At 45.0% G+C, this 19,156-nt stretch overlaps 10 protein-coding genes across 10 annotated transcripts, besides 27 other annotated features; all 10 read right to left on the bottom strand.

Moving 5' to 3' along the window:
• Nucleotides 1-19,156: part of a sequence feature (sequence corresponds to BAC RPCI93-11J15) that runs on past both edges of the window.
• On the bottom strand, nt 289-828 carry Tb927.8.6460 (hypothetical protein, conserved; the record flags this gene model as incomplete). The annotated part of the gene is made up of 1 exon (XM_842383.1): nt 289-828. One exon carries the CDS (start codon nt 826-828, stop codon nt 289-291), a length of 540 nt encoding a protein of 179 aa, XP_847476.1.
• Nucleotides 1,691-1,747: a microsatellite.
• Nucleotides 1,791-2,156, bottom strand: Tb927.8.6450 (inhibitor of cysteine peptidase; the record flags this gene model as incomplete). Its single annotated transcript, XM_842382.1, has 1 exon — nt 1,791-2,156. One exon carries the CDS (start codon nt 2,154-2,156, stop codon nt 1,791-1,793), a length of 366 nt encoding a protein of 121 aa, XP_847475.1.
• Nucleotides 2,214-2,235: a microsatellite.
• Nucleotides 2,261-2,310: a sequence feature (CT-rich).
• Nucleotides 3,065-3,087: a microsatellite.
• Nucleotides 3,310-3,334: a sequence feature (AT_rich).
• Nucleotides 3,455-3,532: a microsatellite.
• Nucleotides 3,580-3,624: a microsatellite.
• Nucleotides 3,945-3,973: a sequence feature (AT_rich).
• Nucleotides 4,171-4,200: a microsatellite.
• Nucleotides 4,329-4,355: a sequence feature (AT_rich).
• Nucleotides 4,418-4,445: a microsatellite.
• Nucleotides 4,570-4,597: a microsatellite.
• Nucleotides 4,663-4,696: a microsatellite.
• Tb927.8.6440 (RNA-binding protein, putative) lies at nt 4,825-5,379 on the bottom strand (the record flags this gene model as incomplete). Its single annotated transcript, XM_842381.1, has 1 exon — nt 4,825-5,379. One exon carries the CDS (start codon nt 5,377-5,379, stop codon nt 4,825-4,827), a length of 555 nt encoding a protein of 184 aa, XP_847474.1.
• Nucleotides 5,260-5,306: a microsatellite.
• Nucleotides 5,611-5,655: a microsatellite.
• Nucleotides 5,697-5,716: a microsatellite.
• Nucleotides 5,816-5,839: a sequence feature (AT_rich).
• Nucleotides 5,961-5,982: a microsatellite.
• On the bottom strand, nt 6,128-6,445 carry Tb927.8.6430 (hypothetical protein, conserved; the record flags this gene model as incomplete). The annotated part of the gene is made up of 1 exon (XM_842380.1): nt 6,128-6,445. The coding sequence occupies one exon, from the start codon at nt 6,443-6,445 to the stop codon at nt 6,128-6,130; it is 318 nt and encodes a 105-aa protein (XP_847473.1).
• Nucleotides 6,864-6,897: a microsatellite.
• Tb927.8.6420 (short-chain dehydrogenase, putative) lies at nt 6,990-8,486 on the bottom strand (the record flags this gene model as incomplete). Its single annotated transcript, XM_842379.1, has 1 exon — nt 6,990-8,486. One exon carries the CDS (start codon nt 8,484-8,486, stop codon nt 6,990-6,992), a length of 1,497 nt encoding a protein of 498 aa, XP_847472.1.
• Nucleotides 9,051-10,475, bottom strand: Tb927.8.6410 (short-chain dehydrogenase, putative; the record flags this gene model as incomplete). The annotated part of the gene is made up of 1 exon (XM_842378.1): nt 9,051-10,475. The coding sequence occupies one exon, from the start codon at nt 10,473-10,475 to the stop codon at nt 9,051-9,053; it is 1,425 nt and encodes a 474-aa protein (XP_847471.1).
• Tb927.8.6400 (hypothetical protein, conserved) lies at nt 10,821-11,531 on the bottom strand (the record flags this gene model as incomplete). Its single annotated transcript, XM_842377.1, has 1 exon — nt 10,821-11,531. One exon carries the CDS (start codon nt 11,529-11,531, stop codon nt 10,821-10,823), a length of 711 nt encoding a protein of 236 aa, XP_847470.1.
• Nucleotides 11,993-12,043: a sequence feature (GA-rich).
• On the bottom strand, nt 12,127-12,969 carry Tb927.8.6390 (lysophospholipase, putative; the record flags this gene model as incomplete). Its single annotated transcript, XM_842376.1, has 1 exon — nt 12,127-12,969. The coding sequence occupies one exon, from the start codon at nt 12,967-12,969 to the stop codon at nt 12,127-12,129; it is 843 nt and encodes a 280-aa protein (XP_847469.1).
• Nucleotides 13,447-14,250, bottom strand: Tb927.8.6380 (hypothetical protein, conserved; the record flags this gene model as incomplete). The annotated part of the gene is made up of 1 exon (XM_842375.1): nt 13,447-14,250. The coding sequence occupies one exon, from the start codon at nt 14,248-14,250 to the stop codon at nt 13,447-13,449; it is 804 nt and encodes a 267-aa protein (XP_847468.1).
• Nucleotides 14,556-14,575: a microsatellite.
• Nucleotides 14,597-14,622: a microsatellite.
• Nucleotides 15,423-15,509: a sequence feature (T-rich).
• Nucleotides 15,691-15,731: a sequence feature (AT_rich).
• Tb927.8.6370 (hypothetical protein, conserved) lies at nt 16,569-17,903 on the bottom strand (the record flags this gene model as incomplete). Its single annotated transcript, XM_842374.1, has 1 exon — nt 16,569-17,903. The coding sequence occupies one exon, from the start codon at nt 17,901-17,903 to the stop codon at nt 16,569-16,571; it is 1,335 nt and encodes a 444-aa protein (XP_847467.1).
• Nucleotides 17,998-18,020: a microsatellite.
• Nucleotides 18,485-18,505: a sequence feature (AT_rich).

Raw genomic sequence — 19,156 nt, 5'->3', positions numbered from 1 at the left:
ACACAGGGGGTCGGAAACTTTTCCTCGATTCGTTTTCCGTTTGTCCTGACCCGGCAGCACAACACAACTCGACAACCGGCCTTGTAGTGACGAGAGGCATCAAAGTGACCATGGCAGTTGCAGTAGCCGTCGCAGGTGCCCACAATCATTTTTTTTTTGTATTCCTTCTTTTCTGCCGCCACGCAATGGAACCGTTTCTCGCCACAATTCGGTTTTAGACCCACTTTCCATTGCTTCGCCCTGCCACTCACTACCTTTTAGCACTTTTCAACAGAACCCAACAACTTCTCAAATACCGCTTGTGGCTAACCGATTCACGACGGCCGCCTCAAGCCCCGTCTCAGCTTCTCCGACGCCATAAAAGTCTCGGACGGCCGCTTCTTTACAGTAACGGTTGTTATCTGACAAGCGATGCGGTTCACCTTCAACAAATGCCGCAACGCCCTCCACATGTTGGGACGATGGCGCATGCAACACAATGACGACTGCAGTTGTGGTGCTTGCGCAAGTAAGGCGCTCCAGCACCCGGTCGAGGTTGCGAGTGTGCGACAGCGACGAAAAAACATCGCGAGCGGTAACCTTCCGCTCTGGTACGAGAGATGTGCCGCAAGCGGTTGATGAAGAAGCGACTGATTTGGCACCGCTTTCTGTGATAAGCGGCTCAGTTGATAAGCGATGCAGAGCCACGGAAAGGTGAAGGTGCGACACAATGTAAGCTGCATCTATAACCGCCGCGTCAATCTTTTTCTTCTTGAAGTGATCGTGGAGTGCAGCGGCATTGCGAACATTATGAAATGCCATGACGGTAAACTCACCAATTCGTTCCATTACGCGTCTCCCCAAGTTTCCAAACAAATTCACTTGCTTTTCCAACGTGACGCTTGTTCTACTTTTGTCTTTGCTATGGTTAGAGTTAAACGTAGGTATTTCTTCTATTGCTAGGGCGTTAAGACTTGTGTGCAACTGAATGACACTTCCAGTCACCCTTGCAACTGAAAGTTACGCCTGCTCAAATTCGAGAATAAAAGGCGGGATGGAGTAAACATAAGTTATTAAACTGAAGCAGTTTGAAAAAGAAGGGAAAACGGGCATCCCAAACGGCAGCACGGAAACAGCAAATAACAACAGAAGAAAGTAAAGCATATCACCCCCTTTCCCTACTCGTTTTGTTTTGAACACCTCTGGTTTCCACTATGTCATTGGTATAACTTTTTCCTAAGGCGAAGCAAGGGTATAGCAATAATAAAAATAATAATATGAAGCATCCACACAAGGGGTAAAAAAAAAAAAAGAAAAACGGAGAAACAGGGAAGAACACAAGGGGAAAAAGGACATCAAAGTAGCGTATTCAGTTTTCCACCTTCCCTTTCCCCTCCAGATGAAGTTAGATTTTCCTCATTTTTCCTTTTGACGGATATGCCCTTTCCTTCTTCATCGTACAAAAGTCAAAGGAAAAATGATAAAAAAGGAAAACCTCCTTTTCATGTTATTTCAGGAAGCAATCACGTAAACTGTTAATTTTTCACTTTCATTTCTTTGCTTCAATTTGTTCTGCTCTCGCTGATTAAAAGAAAACATAAAAGTGAAGGCAGGCAGGGAATTATTTTACCCTTCATATGTACTACTTCCTCTTCCCTCTTTCTTCTTCTCCTCCCCCCCCCGTACACTAAACGATTATACATCTGTACAAAAACAAACAAACAAACAAAAAAGCAGAATCCTATATAAATAAATAAATATATATATATTTATTTATTTCCTTCCTTCTCCACTTCCACATACCGCCTTATTTATGCGGTGGCCTCGACGTGAATGTTGTAACGTTTGGCTGCGGCATTGAATCCAACCCATGGGCGTCCGTAAGCGAGTGAAAGCGTGTGCTTCCCGGGTTTAAGGGCTTTCACTTCGAGTACCATCGTGCCACCCGCACCAACCAATAGGCGTCTGTGATTCTTGTGGTTATCATGAGGCGCACGGTTGTTAAATTTGCTTTGGATGGCGAAGGTGCAATCGCTGAGTTCGGTACCGGCGAGACCTGAACGAAGCCACGTGTAGCCGGTGGTTGGGTTGCTCTTAAGTTCAATCGTGAAGGTTTCACCAATGACCATACGGATGGTCTTGTTGTTGTCTTCCTCAGTAAATAGGTTGTGGGACATATTGTATTAGGTCACTTTCGCGGGGAGAAAAGAAAACAAAAAAGCTTTTCTAGTGGAGTGTGTGTGTGTGTGTGTGTGTCACGACAAAGGGGGAAAGTGAAATTGAAAGAGAGAGAGAGGGAAAAAGAAAAGAAAAAAAAGAAGAAAGAAAGAAGTCAAGCACGGTGTAGAAGCGGGAGGGGTTGAGGAATGGAAGAGCAACAAAAATCAATGACATGGAGAGTTATCACAAGCCACCGTGTTCCACCTGCACATTCGTGGCATTATCAACATAGCTGTTTTGTTTGATGGAGCGGTGCACGTACCAAATGCAGCAAGTGGAAGTGGGAGGAAATATTGCCGTCACATGCTTTTCGTTTCCTTTATTTCCCTTTTCCCTTTTCGTTATATTATTTTGTCACTTCTCGTTAAGGGATTGAACAACCTGGCACTCATGCAACTGCACGCGTGAGTTTGTTTCCCTGTATCGCTTATCTTCTCCATAGTTTTCGCTATCCCTTTTCCAATTCTTCCCCACTCCCCACACCTTTCTATCTTTTTTCTCTTTTTTCTTTTTTAAAAAAGGCAAAATAAGAGGCTTCGGGAATGTGAAGGAGATACCACGCTGAAAGAAACGGTTAGAAGGGCAGCGATGCCACGCAACCGGACGCCCAAGAGGGTTCTCCGTCACCACAGCATCATTGAAGCAATGGAAAGAGGGATAAGAGCGAATACAAAAACAAACAAACAAACAAAAGCGTGGAAGGAGAAGTGATGGTACACAAATGTGATGATGGCGCATCGGGACATTTCTCGCCACACCTTCATCACTTGTACCACACACTTTTCATCTTTTTTGTTTTGTCTTTCCATTCAACTTTTCCTATCCTCAGCACGCTTTCTCCTCTCGCGCCCACACCAGTTACCCCCTCTCTTTCTTTCTTTCTTTCTTCATTCTTCAACCCTCCTTCACTTTTTTCTTTTTTTAATCTCCACCTCCCTCCCCCATTGTTTCACCTTCATTTTATTTGTTAGTTTTGTATTATCCACACAACCATCCACACACCGTTGACTTTAGATCCGTATTTCTTTCGGTGTTGGACTTACGGCACCACCTTCGTCCTCCCAACGGCATCTGCAGCTGGAAAGAAAAGGAGAGAGGAAGAGGCAGAAGTTTTTTTTTTTTAATTTAAAAAAAAGAAAAGCAGGACAGCGAAAAGAAAGAAAGGGGTCGAGGATGAGAGGGCTATTGGAATTAAAACAATAACACGCCGCGAATGACAACAACAGTCAAAACAGCGCTTTTTTGTCATTGTCCCTCCATTCCATTCCATTCAACTACCCATCCACTTCCTTTTCTCCTTCTATTCCTCTTTTCCATTTTTTTTTTCCATTCCTCTTTTTTCTTCACATCATGCGATACCGAAGTATTGACAAGTAGGCCTGGTGGTTGTGGTTGTGGTTGTGATTGTGGTGGTGGTGGTGATGGGGAGAAATAAATTTATTGAAAGGGTTGAAATCCACCCATCACACGCTGCGAATTTCCACCCCGACTGCCACGACCACCGCCACGTCCACCACGTGCCATTACCCCGCCTGCCACCATTCCCATAAGTGCCATCATTGCTTGATAGGGATCAGGCATTTGAGCTCCCCGCCCGGTCCCTCCGCCGCCACGTCCACCACGCGCTCGTTCCGGTCGGAATGATGAGCGTTTTTTCGTCACCTTTTCAGCCATCGAAGTATTAAAGAAAAAAAAAGAATGGAGGAGTGGAAAGAAGAAGAAGTGATTTCACATTGATTCATGAGTATATATATATATATATTTAAAAAAAAATGAGAGAGGAGAATGAAGAGAGGAGGAGGGGAGCGGCTGAGGGATTGCAAGTAAGTGAATGAGGGCATTTACGCAATGTTTGTGTATGTTCTTTTTTTTTTTTTGCGCGTGCTACTTATATATATATATTTTTTGTTGGTGGATGATACTGTTGCACTATCATTGTTATATTTGTTAATTTTGGTGACAGTACCAATATTCTTTCTTTCTTTCTTTTATTTTTTTTTTTGTGAATCTAAGCCATCTATGGGGGGTGACGATAGAAGAGGTCTAAAGCCCCATATTCTTTTTTTATTTTTGGTTTTTAGTGCATTTCTTTGTTGCTATTGTTATTTTTGTTGTTGCTCAGTAATTTGATATATATATATATATATTATATAAAAGTTTTCTTTCCACCCCGTTTCCAATACTTCATTTAGTGGTGTATGTACTGTTAGCGCCATTATATTATTATTATTATTATTATTATTGTTTTTCTTCCATTGTTTAGTTTGTTTTTGTTGTGAAGCATTTTTCAATGGTTGTGTCATTATGCTGCTAACGTTTTTCACTCTCTTTATTATTTTGATTTTGATTTTCTTTTTTTTTTCAAAAACAAAAAAAAAAGAAAAGAAAAGAAAAGAAATTAAAATCACTACTAGTATTACCACTATTACTATTCACTATTATTTGTTTATTTATTTACTTAAATGTTGTTGTTGTTGTTATTGTTGTTGTTATTATTCACTCAATCACTTCCTCTCGCACCCTTCAGTTCGTTCCCCTGTTTGTAGAGGGGAGTGGGAAAAGTGGGGAGAAGTTGAAGGGAACGCACACAAAAAAATGCGCCCCATTATGTACAGGAACTCACGGTCAACATACAATTAAAGTACTACCCTTGAACATGGTGTTGTTTTTAGTATCAATAGCTTTACCCATTCCGGTGTAAGTGGAAAATTCAACATATGCCGTGCCCTTCAACTCACCAGTTGTGCGATCGCGCAGTAACGTACAGTTGAGGATGGGACCACAGTCGGCAAATAAATGCGCCAACTCCTCTGGCGTGGTTGTGGGTCCGCCATTATCACCTTTAGGAAGATTTCCAACAAAAATGGATCGCCCATCGCTATCCTTTGAGAAATGGTGAGGTTGACCAGGCGCATGTGATGTTGAACCACTGACTTGCCCATGCAATACACCCATTTGCTGTGGTGACTGTTGTTGTGACTGCTGATGTTGATGTTGATGTTGCATTGGTTGTGGAACTGCGGATACACCAAAGCTGGGCATCATGTTTTGCATGCTCATTTGATGCTGCTGCTGCTGCTGTTGTTGTTGTTGTTGCTGTTGTTGTTTTTCGCGCTGCTGTCGGTCCGCTTCCAACTCCGCCTCTATTCGCGCAATTTCTGCCGCAAGATTGTCTTCCATTGTTCAATCCTTCCTTCATCACACATACGTAAAAAAAAAAAAAGGAAATGCCCATAAAGATATATAAACAAGAGCCACGGGTCGCTAACAAATACAGTAGAAACCGCTATCATAAATAGAACGAAAAGTTCATCACACGATCGCGGAAACGCGGGTAAGGGATGATCCATAAGCAACGAAAAAAAAAAAACATATTTGATATAAGCTTTATTATATGCCTTTCAGACACACATACATGTACACACACACACACACATATATATATATATATATATACGAAAGAAGGTGGTATATATTGAAGGGTTCGTGGAAAAGGAAACAACAACAACAACAACAATACAAGGTCCACATTCAGGTACAGGCACGTATTCCTCTAGCCAACCTTCTCATTCCCTCTATTACTTTAGTGGAGCCCGCACCTCCACAGAAAATATCCATAAATAAAAATATATATATATATGTGCGTGTGTATGAATTCTTACTCCACCTAACTTTCCTTTATATACACACATCCATGCACGTACACGCATATGAGTTGGCTCACTTACATATGTATCATCAAGTGCCGTAGCAACTCCTCCATATATATATATATATATATATTCATCTCTTCACTTGTATGTGATTTTCCCATTAGTTCGCATACGGGTTCGCTTCATCCGCATTTCTTCCTGCAGCTCCTCTTGAGAAATCTTTCCTTTTTTCTTCTTTTTTTTTTTGCTTCCCGGCACCGGCACAACTGCACAACTTAGAAACCCTTTGCAGTTTTCAATTCCAATGCATCGACCTGCGGCGCCTTTTCCTCTTCAGGTGCTGGGGGGAAGTTGGCGACAATAAACTGCACGTACCGGTCGTCAGAAGTAACCAATGAAAAGAACGCGCTGCGGTCATATCCCTGCGCTGCCTTGGGGCCCTTCTTTGCCTGAAGTTCTTCCCATGAAATTCCCGGAATGGCACCACAAATAAGTTGGTCCATCATCTGCTCCGTCACCTTCGGTTGACCCTGTGAATAAGAGAGAAAAGCAGTTTTGATGCGCTGCGTATCTTCATGAGTCAACTTTACCATTGCTGTAGTTGGTATTACTTGTTATTTCTTTTAAATTGTTATTGTTATTTTGAAGTCTTCCTTCTTTTTTTTCTTCCACTTTGATGTGCTGTGTATGCGTTTAGGTTGTGCGAACTTTTGTGAGTTCCGCGCCGCTAAAAGCAATTCAAAAACAAAAACAAAAAAAGGGGGACTCTGCCGTTGATCTTTTCTTTAGCGTGCTAATACTTTACCCAAAGGAGGGAAAAGAAAACCGAACACGCAAGACAAAACCGAACGAAACCAAAAAAAAAAAGAAGAAACGAGTGGTGCGAAAAAGTGTTTGGTATACAATGTAGCTCCAGACTAAGCGACAACACTACGTGGCACTTTAGGTTCACAAGGCACTGTCCATTTTCATTCTTATTTCGTTCGCGGATTTTTAAAAAAAAAAGTAGTGACAACAACAACAACAACAATAATAATAATAATAATGAATCTGTAACAAATAACATGTGAAACAATCATACACACTGAACTTTACCTTCACCACCAAATTCATTTGTAAACCTACCGCTCAAGCACTTTATCTGTCCCATTGCATATATGGTTGCATTTTACGTCTCACCCACGTGAGAACATTCTTCCGCTCTTCTATGTTGCAGGCTGCGGCGGAAAGTCCACTGGGTGCGTAGCGACAGTTCTGATAGTACCCACCATTCACAATATCATCCCTTAGACAGCAATCCACTACTGTCTGACTCCCTTCACGGGCACTACGCATGAAGAGGAGGTATATCCAACGGAACCAACGAAATGTGGCAGCAAGAGGCACATAACGGTATATACCAGTCACTACACCACCTGGGACGGCCACACAGGTTGTGTAATTTGGCGCGCCAGCTTCATCATCACCTCCCCCGTCTCCGCTGTCGTTGTTATTACTCGCTCGGTTGCCGCTGTTATGTTTGTAATGATAAAGGTTTAAGTTACTACCTTTGTTGATGGCACTTGAGCCCAGTGAGGGGTGGGACGTATCGGTTGGACAAAATGATGCATTTCCTTTCGTTGTGGAGTGGTAGGAACGACTAGCGAGTTCTTGTGCGTGGTAAATGCAGCCAAGTTTTGTGAGCCCATACTGTTCAAGTCCATCGAACTTCCCACGCACTCGTGGAGACCACACCCCCCGACCCGAAAGGTACGTTTGCACAATATTTCCTCTCACTGCTACATGGGCAGAGCACGAAACGTTTACAATCCGGCCACCGCTCTCTGCGATAAGTGGAAGGAGTCCTTCTGTCAATAGGTACGGCCCAAGCAGGTTCACAGCCAGCTGTTCATCGTCACCGCAGCGTGACATCACTTGCCGTTGGTGCATAACCCCAGCGCAGTTGACCAAAATATCTAGTCGCGTGTTGGTATGACGAAGTCTCCTACAGTAGTCGCGCACTGCAAGAAAGTCTGAGAGGTCAAGTGGGGTAAATTGCACCACTTGTCCTTCACAATGAGCGGAACGCCTTATGTAGGTTATCGCTGCCTCAGCATGAGAGCTGCTACGGGCTAAAACAGTTACATCGGCGCCCGCTGCAGCAAGTCGGGCCGCCGTTTCCTTCCCAATGCCGCTGGTGCCGCCCGTAACAACCACATGGCGACCCGTAAGATCCTTTACGGTCCGACAACTGCGACCGCGGGCGTACAACCGTGAACCAATAAGAAGAAATACGAGATAAGCCCCTTGAAGTTCTAGTGGAACCGCCGCAAAGGGATCAAAGTAAGTGGCGGCATAAGCAGCTACGCAACCAAGTGGTATGATGGCAAATGTGAGGCTCTCCCGCATGATAGTGTAGGTGTGCCGGCCGTAATGGTATGTGTGCTCACCATCAAACAGTCTCACCGTGCGATACATGCCAGGGAACAACGGCTTCTGTTTTGCCTGGGAAATTTTACGTGGAGGAAAGAGAGACGGCGTCTGTCGGTAGCTCCGGCAGCTCTCGTACAAACAATAACATCGGCTGCACGGAATTCTGACGCGTATTTGTCGCACTGAAGCTACCACGAGACGACGGCTTAGCTGGAATGGCATTAGGTAATCGCCCTATTCCCGTCTGTCTTCGTGTCTATGTTGATACGTTATGGTAAGTGTTCCTTCCAACAATTTCCCCTCTACACCCTCGTCTCTCCACAATTCAATGGAGTTTTCGGTGTCGGTATATGTACACGGGAACGTCCTCTACTATAGCTGCGTACGCATCTTGCATTGTTGACAAGTCACGGAAAAAACAAACAAACAACACCAGCGAGTGGCACAAGATTTGAACGAGGAAGAAGAGATGCCACCAAACAAAACAGAACGCGCTGCTCGCGGCCTCGCATGCGTCTACAACGTGATGGTGTGCCAAGAAACGAATGACATGCAACTGCATAGCATTACTCCTCTGGCACGAACAGAATCCGATCGCTTATTGATCGGAACGGTGCACAGTTCTGTACATTAAACATGAAAATACAAAGTAAGAAAGTTATAGACAGTGACGATAAACTAAACGAATCGGTATGTATTCATTAAAAAAAAAAACAACAACCCTTTAAACCCACGAAAAAATGAGGTGTCATCTCCTGGCACGGCTTTCAGCGATTGCCTCAATGATCAGTTCGCACTGCTAACCTTACTAAGGTTATTACTAACACTGCTGCTGGTGTCCCCTTTGTTATCTGCTCGCGGCCTTACGGTGTAGTACCTCGCAATTGCTTTCGCCATTGCCCACTGCATCACCTCACGACAACTCTTGGAGTCGTGCGCCCGGCGACTGAGACCTGACGGCATGCACATGCATGCTGCGTAAAAACCGCCACTTTCCAGATCTTCCCGCACGCAACAATTCACTACTGTTTGGCTTCCCTCATAGCCGTCCTTCATCCATAATGAGCGAAGCGCACGGCCCAACAAACCCGTGCCAAGAAATGGTGGACTCTCTCGCCATGTGTGACCTGTCGCACAGAACCCTGGATCAACAGCACAAACATCCACTGGCCGCAGGTCAGCCGAAGGCGTGTTCAGTGGAATACCTTCGTAGCGCCTAGCGGCTAGGGACTGAACATGGTAAATATTACCCAGCTTTGATGCGCTGTAGCAGCGTGCCGTTAGCTGCTGTGTATCTTCTGATGGTTTCAGGGTCATTCGCTCGCGAACAACATCGGCACGACGAACGCCGTTATGCGATGCACATGTAACGTAAACAATGCGGCCGCCACGACGTGACCGACGCAGTGATGGCAGTAATGCCTCTGTTAGATGGAATGGGCCAAGGAAGTTGGTTGCAATATGCTCTTCGAGACCCTTTCGCGTTGCGTTCGGCACCTCGCGCCACACAGCGGCGGAATTCACCAACAAGTCTACGCGGTTATCGAACATTCCCTTAATGCGGGCGGCCGCTGCCATGACTTCCAATTGATCTGATAAATCAACCGACACAAAGGTCAAGCGTTCCAGTGGTGTGTCCTCCTCTGACTCCTTTGGGAGCCGACAGTTTTTCCGAATAAACTCTCTTGTCTCTGTTTCCTTTCCTGGACGGGAGGCGACCACTACGTGAGCTCCCATTTCCCACAGTTGCATGGCGGTGTAGAGCCCAATACCACTTGTTCCACCTGTAACAACGCAAACATGGTCAGTGAAGTCCTTTCGGAGGCGGTTCATTCGTCCCCGCACGCTGTAGCGCTGCAGTAAAATACATCCACTCCAATAAAGGGCATTAGTGATCCAGGTGGTGAGGTACAGCGGCGCAAGAACATTGTATATACCCAGCATGACCAACGGCAACCACATGCGCCGGCCGTGCAGTAACAAGTAGAAGTTGTGCCGTAAAGAAGAGTAGTTGGCAAGATCGTCACCAAATGCGTAGGCGGAGGCGTCCGCTTTATTTTCACTGAGTGTATGCATCTTTGGTTGCGTCGTCCTTGGACTAGGAGTTGTTGTGCTATGATGTCGAAAAATTGACACTTTGTCGGCCTGAAAGCGAAGCGTCCCGACGATACTGGCGCCTAAGGCGACTCTCCCCTTCCTCACAAGATGCATCACTTTGTCGTGTTGATTCGCCGTGGTTCTGTCGTCCCTTTTTTTTTGCTTTGTCTTACTTAGGGGACCTCTTAGTGCGCTCGTTCCTCTTTCTGCACTTCTCCACAGATGATGCGACAATAAATGGGAAATGAATGACGGTTTTGCACAGTGGTAAGATGGCAGATGAGATTGTTGAATTGCGTCACCCTTCTACTTCGGTCATAACCACGCGTTAATTCGATAGCTACAGTACAAGCAAAAGAGTCATTATACCCCCTTCGCTTTCCATAGAAGACAATGAACACGTCGTTATACCGCAACAGGTCACCACTCTTTCCTTTCCGATGCTTAGCAATGAAGTTTTCAATCACTCTTCTTCCCCTGTAGGGGAGCCAACTCCCACTCTGGCCGCCTTTGCACCGGTTTCACACTCTGGTGCTTCGCTGTACCGTTGTAGTCACCAATTTTCTTCGCCACATTTTCTTGTGTAACATCCGGCTTATCCAACCACTCGCGCAAGTAATCATCCCTTGACTTAGCCACAGAGTCACGCTGATCTTCGTAAGAGTATTGGGCCCAATATTTCCGTTGCCGGGGGTCGAACCATTGCGGTTTATCCTCCTGTAGGTTGTGGTAGGCGGCCTTCATACGGCGGTGGTACGGCATTTCCTGATGTCTCATCGAGTTTTTCTCTACCGGAACACCTAAACGGAAGTCATATTTTGCCTTTTCTTCATATGACATATATACGCGATTTTTCTTGTACCACTCGCTATGGCCCTCTTCACCGGGTTCCGGACCCCACTCCTCTGGCCAACCAAACTCTGGTGGAGGCGTTAAGCCATCTTGTTCTTTCTTCCAGTCGTGCAAATGGTGGAGCTTCTCCGACTCGCTAAGTTGACGCCGTGGCTCTAATGACTTAACAGTGGCGCCTCGCTGTTGTTCCTCGTAGGTGTTGTACCGAGGTGCCGGCTCGTGCTTGGGGAACATATCTTCGAAATATTTGTAGCCTGACCGTAGTGGACTCCGGGTGGTGAACATGATACCCGCTAAACACTTCACGGAGTGGCGCATGACCTATTGAAGTTCTGAGTAACGCAGGTGGAAGTGGCCGCGGCCACAAATTGCAAGACAGTCGGCGCAACGGCGCCTTATAATGCAAACGTGTTTTGGTGCTTGCTCCTACGGCGCCCGGTAAATACGCTCCTCGTTTTTTTTCTTCTTTTTTTTTTCAAAAAAATATTTTTACGATGTGTGTGCGCGTGTGAAATGAGAGCATCTGCAATAACAGCGTTGAGGACAAGGCAATCAGTCACCAGACGCCTTAAGATGTCCCGAGGGAAGGGGAAGAAAAACTCCAAAGTTAAACAAAGAAACGACTGTGATAATGAGCCACAGCAAACATTCTGGTTAAATAAAACTCATTTCATGCCTGCCAACGGGACTAGCAATACCTGTTGGCGATAGTTACGTTACCTTCTGGGAGTGACATTCGTGAACTCATCCTTATTTTTGTATTTTCCTGCATTTCTGACCTTTCTTTCTATCTTTTCTTTTTCCCCCTTTCCTCTCTCTCTCTCTCTCTCAGGTGACGCGCCATATTTACTTTCCTCAACATTGTGGCAGCCGCTTCCGGCATTCACCTCTCTTTCTTACAACTCCACAAAAATTACGATTTCGATGAAGGTCCGGGGAGGACTTGCTGCAAAAACTTCTCAAGGTCATTAATTTCTTTGGGATGAGAGGAGTGCTCCATTGGGTAGGAATAGAGCGTGACGGGGCCCACGCCAAGGCTCTCCAACGTTTCCTTAGTTTTCTCAGCCGCACTGAAAGGGATGATGTTGTCCATCGTGCCGTGGCAGAGGAGCACTGGTAGACTTTTGTTGCACAGCTGCGGCAATATTTTCTCCGCGGCAGCGAAATATCCCGACAAGGCAGCCACACCTGCTGGTGCAATGCGAGCGGTCAGGCCTGCGGCGAGTGAGATAACAGCACCTTGCGAGAATCCGGCATACACCACGCGACCAGCAGGTACTTGGTAGCGCCGTGACGCGGTGTATGCGAGACTTTTGAGGTAATTGGCTGACATTATGATGGCCTCAGCATCCTCCGTTACTCCATTCCCTGAACTCACATTTCTGATGTCATACCATGAATTCATAACTGCTCCTCCATTAATACCGACGGGCTGCATGGATGCTGTTGGGAGTAAAAACAAAAGATGTGGGAGGCGCCGTGAAAGCTCCACTGCAACACTCTCCCAACCATTGGCGGAGTCCCCCAAACCGTGTGTGAGGGTCACAATACCACTGGGGCTTTGTCTGTTGCCGATTTGCAGAAGCGGGCCATACTTCAGTCCGTGTGTGATGAGCTCCGTTTCACGTGTTTTTTCAAGTTTCTCTTGAAGATCCTTTTGCTCAATGCATCCCGAGAAGTCGCTGACACCGTATAGAGTTCGCAGTTCTTCCTTGATCTGATTTGCCGTCAGATTCTCAACCGGCGTGCCAAACATTATCGTCAACTTTCAGTGAGGTTTCGTAAATGACAAGTAAGTTCTCCTTTTTTTTTTTTGCCCTTCTGATTTATTTAACAACGGTGCACTAACAATAATGGGTCAAAAAAATAATAATAAGATTTCCTATAGCTTTGATAAAGTGTTAATTCTTTTTCTGTGGATGTCTTCACTTGCTCCCGAGCAACTTCGCAACGTTCCTCGCGCCGAAGCCAATAGGTCACCAAAAAATGTGAAAAACAACAGTTGCTTTTGTGTTTACAGGAAACGGTGAGATGTAATGTAAATTCGCCTCATAACCTTCTCACCCCTTATTTTTATACGTTTCTTCGATGCTGCGCAGCCCGACAGTAATTTCTGTCTCACATCTGCATAGTTGAGTTAATGGACACCACTCGCACAACTCCATACATCCCAACTCTGAACCATAATGTGATTGATTGTGAGGAACACTGCGGTAAGTAAATGCAACTGCGACTACTTCATCTTTTTCCTCTTCTCCGCCGCGGCCTGTTGGTGGCGTCTCGCAATTGCAGTCAAGGCATGCAACGCACCATACACCGCAGCCGCCAAAAGTAGCGGATAACCCCATCGTTCCACAACAGAAGTGGCAGCCCTTCGCCGCCAGGTGCGCATCTCCACTTCATCAGGTGATAGTCCCTCCACCTTCAACCAGGAGGGAATCCAATTCTTGCAGCCACCCGCTTTCACTGTTAAATTAAACTCCAAAATAAATGCAACACTGGGATCACGCTCATCATCACTACTGTTTTCCACACTGTACGTAACTGTGCCCACCTCTACGGCATCTTCATTGTCACCTTCTTCATATAGTTTACTAACGTGAGTCGCTGTGTCGCCTAGAGTTGTATCGTGTTCAATATGTTTAGTCACGCGGTAGTTGAAGAACACATCTGCCCGCTCTTCCGCTTCGCAGGCCGTCAACAAAAGTGTGCAGCGCCCCGAGCGGAATCCCGCGTTAAGCTTTCGGGACTCCTCGCACTGCAGTCCCGCGACATATTTCGTTAATTGTTGCGCTTCCGTATTGAGGGTTACAGCGAGTTCGCCAGCAGGCGCATTCACACTAGCCATTGAAGTGGTTTGTTCATCACTTGAGCGCCATGTGAGGAACCACAACAACTGTGGCTGCTTGAGTTTTTCTACTGGGCCAATTTCATGTGCGAATGTAATTGTGGTGGATTCATCAGTTACCTGCGCAGTGAGTTGCGTGGCAGTCAACAGTAGGAGGAAATATGAAAAGAAAAGCAACCGCACTATCATTTGTTCGGATGGCGGGGGGGGGGGGGGAACGCAGCCCTGCACTGATGTTTCTATATGCACCCCCCCTTTTTTTCCCCTTTAGTTGCCTTCGTTTTGTACTTTCTGAATATTTTACCTCGAACAGTCGTCTGTTACCTTTAAATGTAGGAAAGGGGGAGGAGGGAAAAAGAGAAAAAAGAAAAAAGAAACAACTAAGGGCGAAGAACCCTTTGTTCCTCCGCTCCTTTTTTCTTCTTTTTCTTTTTGAAGCACTAGAAACGAATAAGCTGCAAAAGCGCCGTCACGTACTGTAGGGGCGCACTCTCCCTTTCCTTTCCTTTCCTTTTCAACCACAACTAATATACGAATATATATATATATATATACAAATATGTGCGTGTCTATTCGTATATTTGGGTATATGTGTGTTCCCGTAAATTATGAGGTAATGTAACTAAAGGATGGGGAGCGACTGTACCCCTGTGGTTTTGGGATTTCCGTTGGGAAAAAGAAGGGAAAAGCAAAAAACAAAACAAAATTAAACAAAAAATAAAGTAAAGGGGAACAAAGAGGTGCAATTGAATGAGGTACGATATGACACTGAGGAGGGAATTAAAGGGAAAAAAAGAATAACAAAACAATCCACGTGCGCTGCTTTTTTTTTTCCATTTTCTTATTGGGTTATTATCACTTAGTGGGATTGAGGAGCTGGGGAAAGAGGCGAGGTAAATGTATTTTGAATTTAAAAAAACAACAACTAATAGTTATTGGTACGGTAAATACACACACACACACACACATTTGCGGAAAATCCCTCTTCGACAGAACAAAACATGCCGATACGACGACAAACAGAAAACCCACACAAACAAAATAAAAAAAAATTTCATCACTTGACTACTGGAACGTGTGATGATGAGGAGCTGAATTCTCTTTCCTGCCGCTGCTTTATTTTCACACCATCCCCCCTTTTGTCCTCTTCTTATTTTTATTTTCTCCTTTTATTAGTGAAACGTTTGCTGAACTGCGTCAATCACCACACAAATCGCAATTTGCGATGTTAGTAGTTTTCCTTCTATTAAAATATGAAAACTCGGAGGTTGGTGGGTGAAGGTCGTGGCGCTCGTGTTCAAGGAAGAGGATTTTTCTTTTTTTTTTTTAAAAAAGACCGAAATCAGAATCGAGGAAATACCAAAAAAAAAAAAAAAGGAACGAACAAGCAATGTAGAAAAAAAAAAAGACAAATGAAGTGGGGCGGAAAATTATCAAAAAAAAAAAAAGGAGGACCAACTCATCTACACAAAAAACAAGGGAATAATGAAACACAGGAGGGAACATAAAGAAATGGAATGTTCATACAAACCAGGCGCGCGGGATGAGACCACTGCACGGAAATTTCACGATACACTGCGATGATGTCGCATTTTCCCTTTTTCCTCCGTTACCCCCTCCCCTACTGCCATATTATAAATATTAAGTTAATAAATAAATAAATAAATTAACTCGCCAAATCACTTGAGCAATACACGCCGCAGCCCCAACACTCAAATCCATCACCATTCCCTCCTTATTTACACGACGACATCAAAAAAAAAACGAAACAAACAGAAAATCGTAACGGTAACAGTAACAGTGATACATATATATTAAACAAAATTGCAATTGGACAACAATAAAACAAGGGGAATTAAAACAACAACAATAAGCAAATACACTCGTAATTGTCTCACGTATGCGAAAGGACTTCTATATTGATTAAAGAAAACAATAAAACAAATCACCTTCCCTTTTTCTTTTCCTTGGTAGGCTTGCTTTTTAACAAAAATATAAGTTATCTTTTTCTTACGTTCTGCAAAACAGTATGAGGGATCTCAAGTAACAACAACAACAATAATAATAATACTGCTGCCACGTTATTATTATTACTATCATCATCATCACTGTTGTAAATAATAAGACAAAAGTATTCTTCATTTTCATGGATCCAGTAATTAAACTTTTGAACAAAAAAAACGCGTGGAGGGGCGAGAGTCGGGGCATTTTAATTTCTCTTTCCTTTCGTCCCTCCTTTTCCCCATCAGTGCTGCAATGGGGCTACCTCACATACTGGAAATCTAATAAATTCTAATGTCGCCACTGTTTTATATCCATGCTCGCATGTTTTCACTTGTTTTTTTTCCCCTCCCAAACACCGTTTGCTCCCCTGCGATCCATCTTTTCTAAACTTATATTTACACATACATATCTACTCTTCCTTTCTCCCTCCCTTTGCCATGTCAGTAAAACACACCTCCAACATCAGGCCATATAAAGTACCTCAAATCTTGCTGTTGGGCGTATTATTTTATGAGTAACTCATCGGGGACGGGCGAGGTGAGCACACGTCTTCGCTGCGGCTCCTTCGCCTGAAAGCAAAGCACGTCTCCAACATCAGGTTTATCCCATTCACCTCCTGACACATCACTGGGAAGGTAACGGAGGTATGGCGACAAACTGCCCTCTTCCCTCAATTCATTATAGAGACTTTTAGCCCAACCGGTTCCCCTCCCACGTGAAGGGCTGGAAATGGGTGTGCAGGCGGATATCATACCAGAGGGAGGTTGTGAATAAACGCCATCGCGAGGGTTCACACGATTCCGCGATGGTTGAGTCCTGCGGGGGGAACAACCATGACGGTAAGGCGAGGCGCTCGATGCTATTGGATTTGCTTCACTATTCACTCTAACAGTAGCACTCATGGCGCTGCGGCTATGAAGCTTTGGTGAAGTGTTAAGTATCGACGTGTCAGTCACCTCTTGTTTCAGTGGCGTGGGCCCTCGGTATGGTTGTGGAATATCATAACGTCGGGGAACCGGTGTGGCTCCTCCACTAGTACTGGTACTGAGACCCATTGCTACACCTCCTGCTGACTCCCCGAATGCAATGTTTAGAGCATCGCATAGCTCCTCTTCTCGACCCTTGTACTCCTTCATTAGATCTCGTACTTCATTTTGTGCATCTGTTGGTTGAGTTTGGAGGAAGCGCTCTAACGTCGCGCGACCCCGCTCTTTGGAGGTACGGTGAGTACCCTGAAGGTGTGGCATCCGCGGAAGTAGCTCCGTACCAGCAACCGTTGGTCTCGCAGCATGTCCCCCAAATGAACATTGCTGTGCTGTACTCACCCGAGTTCTATAGCTTGAAGGAGTTGACTCACACCGGTTGCTACTCTGCCGTACAAAAGGAACTCGCGGGTACGGCGCCATATGAAAACTCACAGGCTCCGCATCTCGCATAGACTCGCTACAGGAACGGCGATTCGTACCATTCATTGACCTACGCATTTTCTCTATTCGCTCATCCGCTACATAGGGCTGAACAGGCTTCTGCGCTGACGGTGTCTTCTCATCCACTATGGCCGTGCGTCGTGTCGCAAAGGCATTATCGTTTGATGCGTTCTTGCGTCGAAGAGGTACACAATGACAAGCTGAGCCGCTTTCCCGACTTCGCGGTGTTGTTGTTGCTGCTACTGCCGGGGGGCCGCGAAAGCGATCTTTGGGAACACGACAAATGCTCGAGCATCGCGTGGGTGTGCGACTAGGCGGTGGTGGCACCGGGCCACGTGATGTTGCCGTCAGCCGACCTCGTGGTGGCATCCATCCTTTACGGCTTGAATTCACCTCTTTTTTTTCTTTCATTACTGCTGTTATTCAACACAGTTGTCCTTCACTTCCTCTTTCTATATGTATGCACGTACACGCGCTTGTGTGTGTGTGTGTGGTTTGTGAATCTTATATATATATATATATATATATTTGTGCTTGTATGAAGTTGCGCCTTTCACCAACACTTGCGTGCCACTGCTTTCTTTTTCTCCCGTCAGTGCCCGTAGACAGAACAGGGGGGAAAAAAGAGCAAAGGCACGAGAGGGGAAGGAAAGTGTTCAAATACTAATATCTGCTGTCTTATAGATAACGTTCCGGTATACGTACCAGGTCCCTTTCCTTTTGAAATTCTAGTATCCCCCTCCTGTCTTTACTATCTTAAGATTTTTTTTTCTAAATTATTGAGCTGCGTCTTGGTGGAGAGTGGACGGATTAGTCTAACGATGATAAGAATGATAATGAAAGCAACAGGGTAACAATTTAGTGACAAAAAAAGAGAAAATCACATTTACAGGTACTAACGCATATTCAATGAATCCTTCAACCAGAGGGGACGTAGTTGAAATGAGGGACGCTGATGAGAGCGAAGAAACGGGGGAAGGGGAGGAGGAGACAATTTTTTTTTTTTTAAAAAAGAAGAAAAGAGGAAAAAAGCAAATGGGAAGGAAAGTAAAACATAAGGTTTCATTATGCCATTTCTCTACCTAAGCAACTCTGAACAACCGTTAATTTCATACACATTTGACCGTAAATGAGTGAAAGCAAAGAAACAACAACAAAGAATTACCACTTTGGTCTCCCCTTCCCACCGTTAGCATCACCACGACAATCCTCTCCCTACTGCCTTTGCACATACTCCTTCATATTTCAATGGCGAGCGCAGCGCAGCGCAAAAGAAAAGAAAAACAAAACAAAAAGGTCGCCACTTTTCATGAAGCGCGAACGTGAGAAAGTTCCCACACTTGACGTAACAGGGGAAAATGCTCACTAAGAGTTGAAAAGGGAGACAACCGAGTGAGTAAACACAAAAGTTTCACAATCACTACTCATTGTACACAGCGAAGTGAAAATGATAATAACAATAATGCACTAAAGTTTAACTAAACCAGAGCACCGGTAGCGGCCTCAGGGACTGGGGCGGTGTGAAACACGACGCCTCACCATTCAACGCACGCACAGAAACACGCCAATACTGGTGATCATGTGAATGGAGGGGGGAAAAATGAGAGAGAAATGATTGAGAAGCGTGATGAAACAGCGCATACGTAGCATCTGCCCCAAAACTA

Source organism: Trypanosoma brucei, chromosome 8 (assembly GCF_000002445.2).
Source record: "Trypanosoma brucei brucei TREU927 chromosome 8, complete sequence".
Lineage (NCBI taxonomy): Eukaryota > Euglenozoa > Kinetoplastea > Trypanosomatida > Trypanosomatidae > Trypanosoma > Trypanosoma brucei.
The sequence above is the reverse complement of the archived record's forward strand: the minus strand, read 5'-3'. Positions and strand labels throughout refer to the sequence as shown.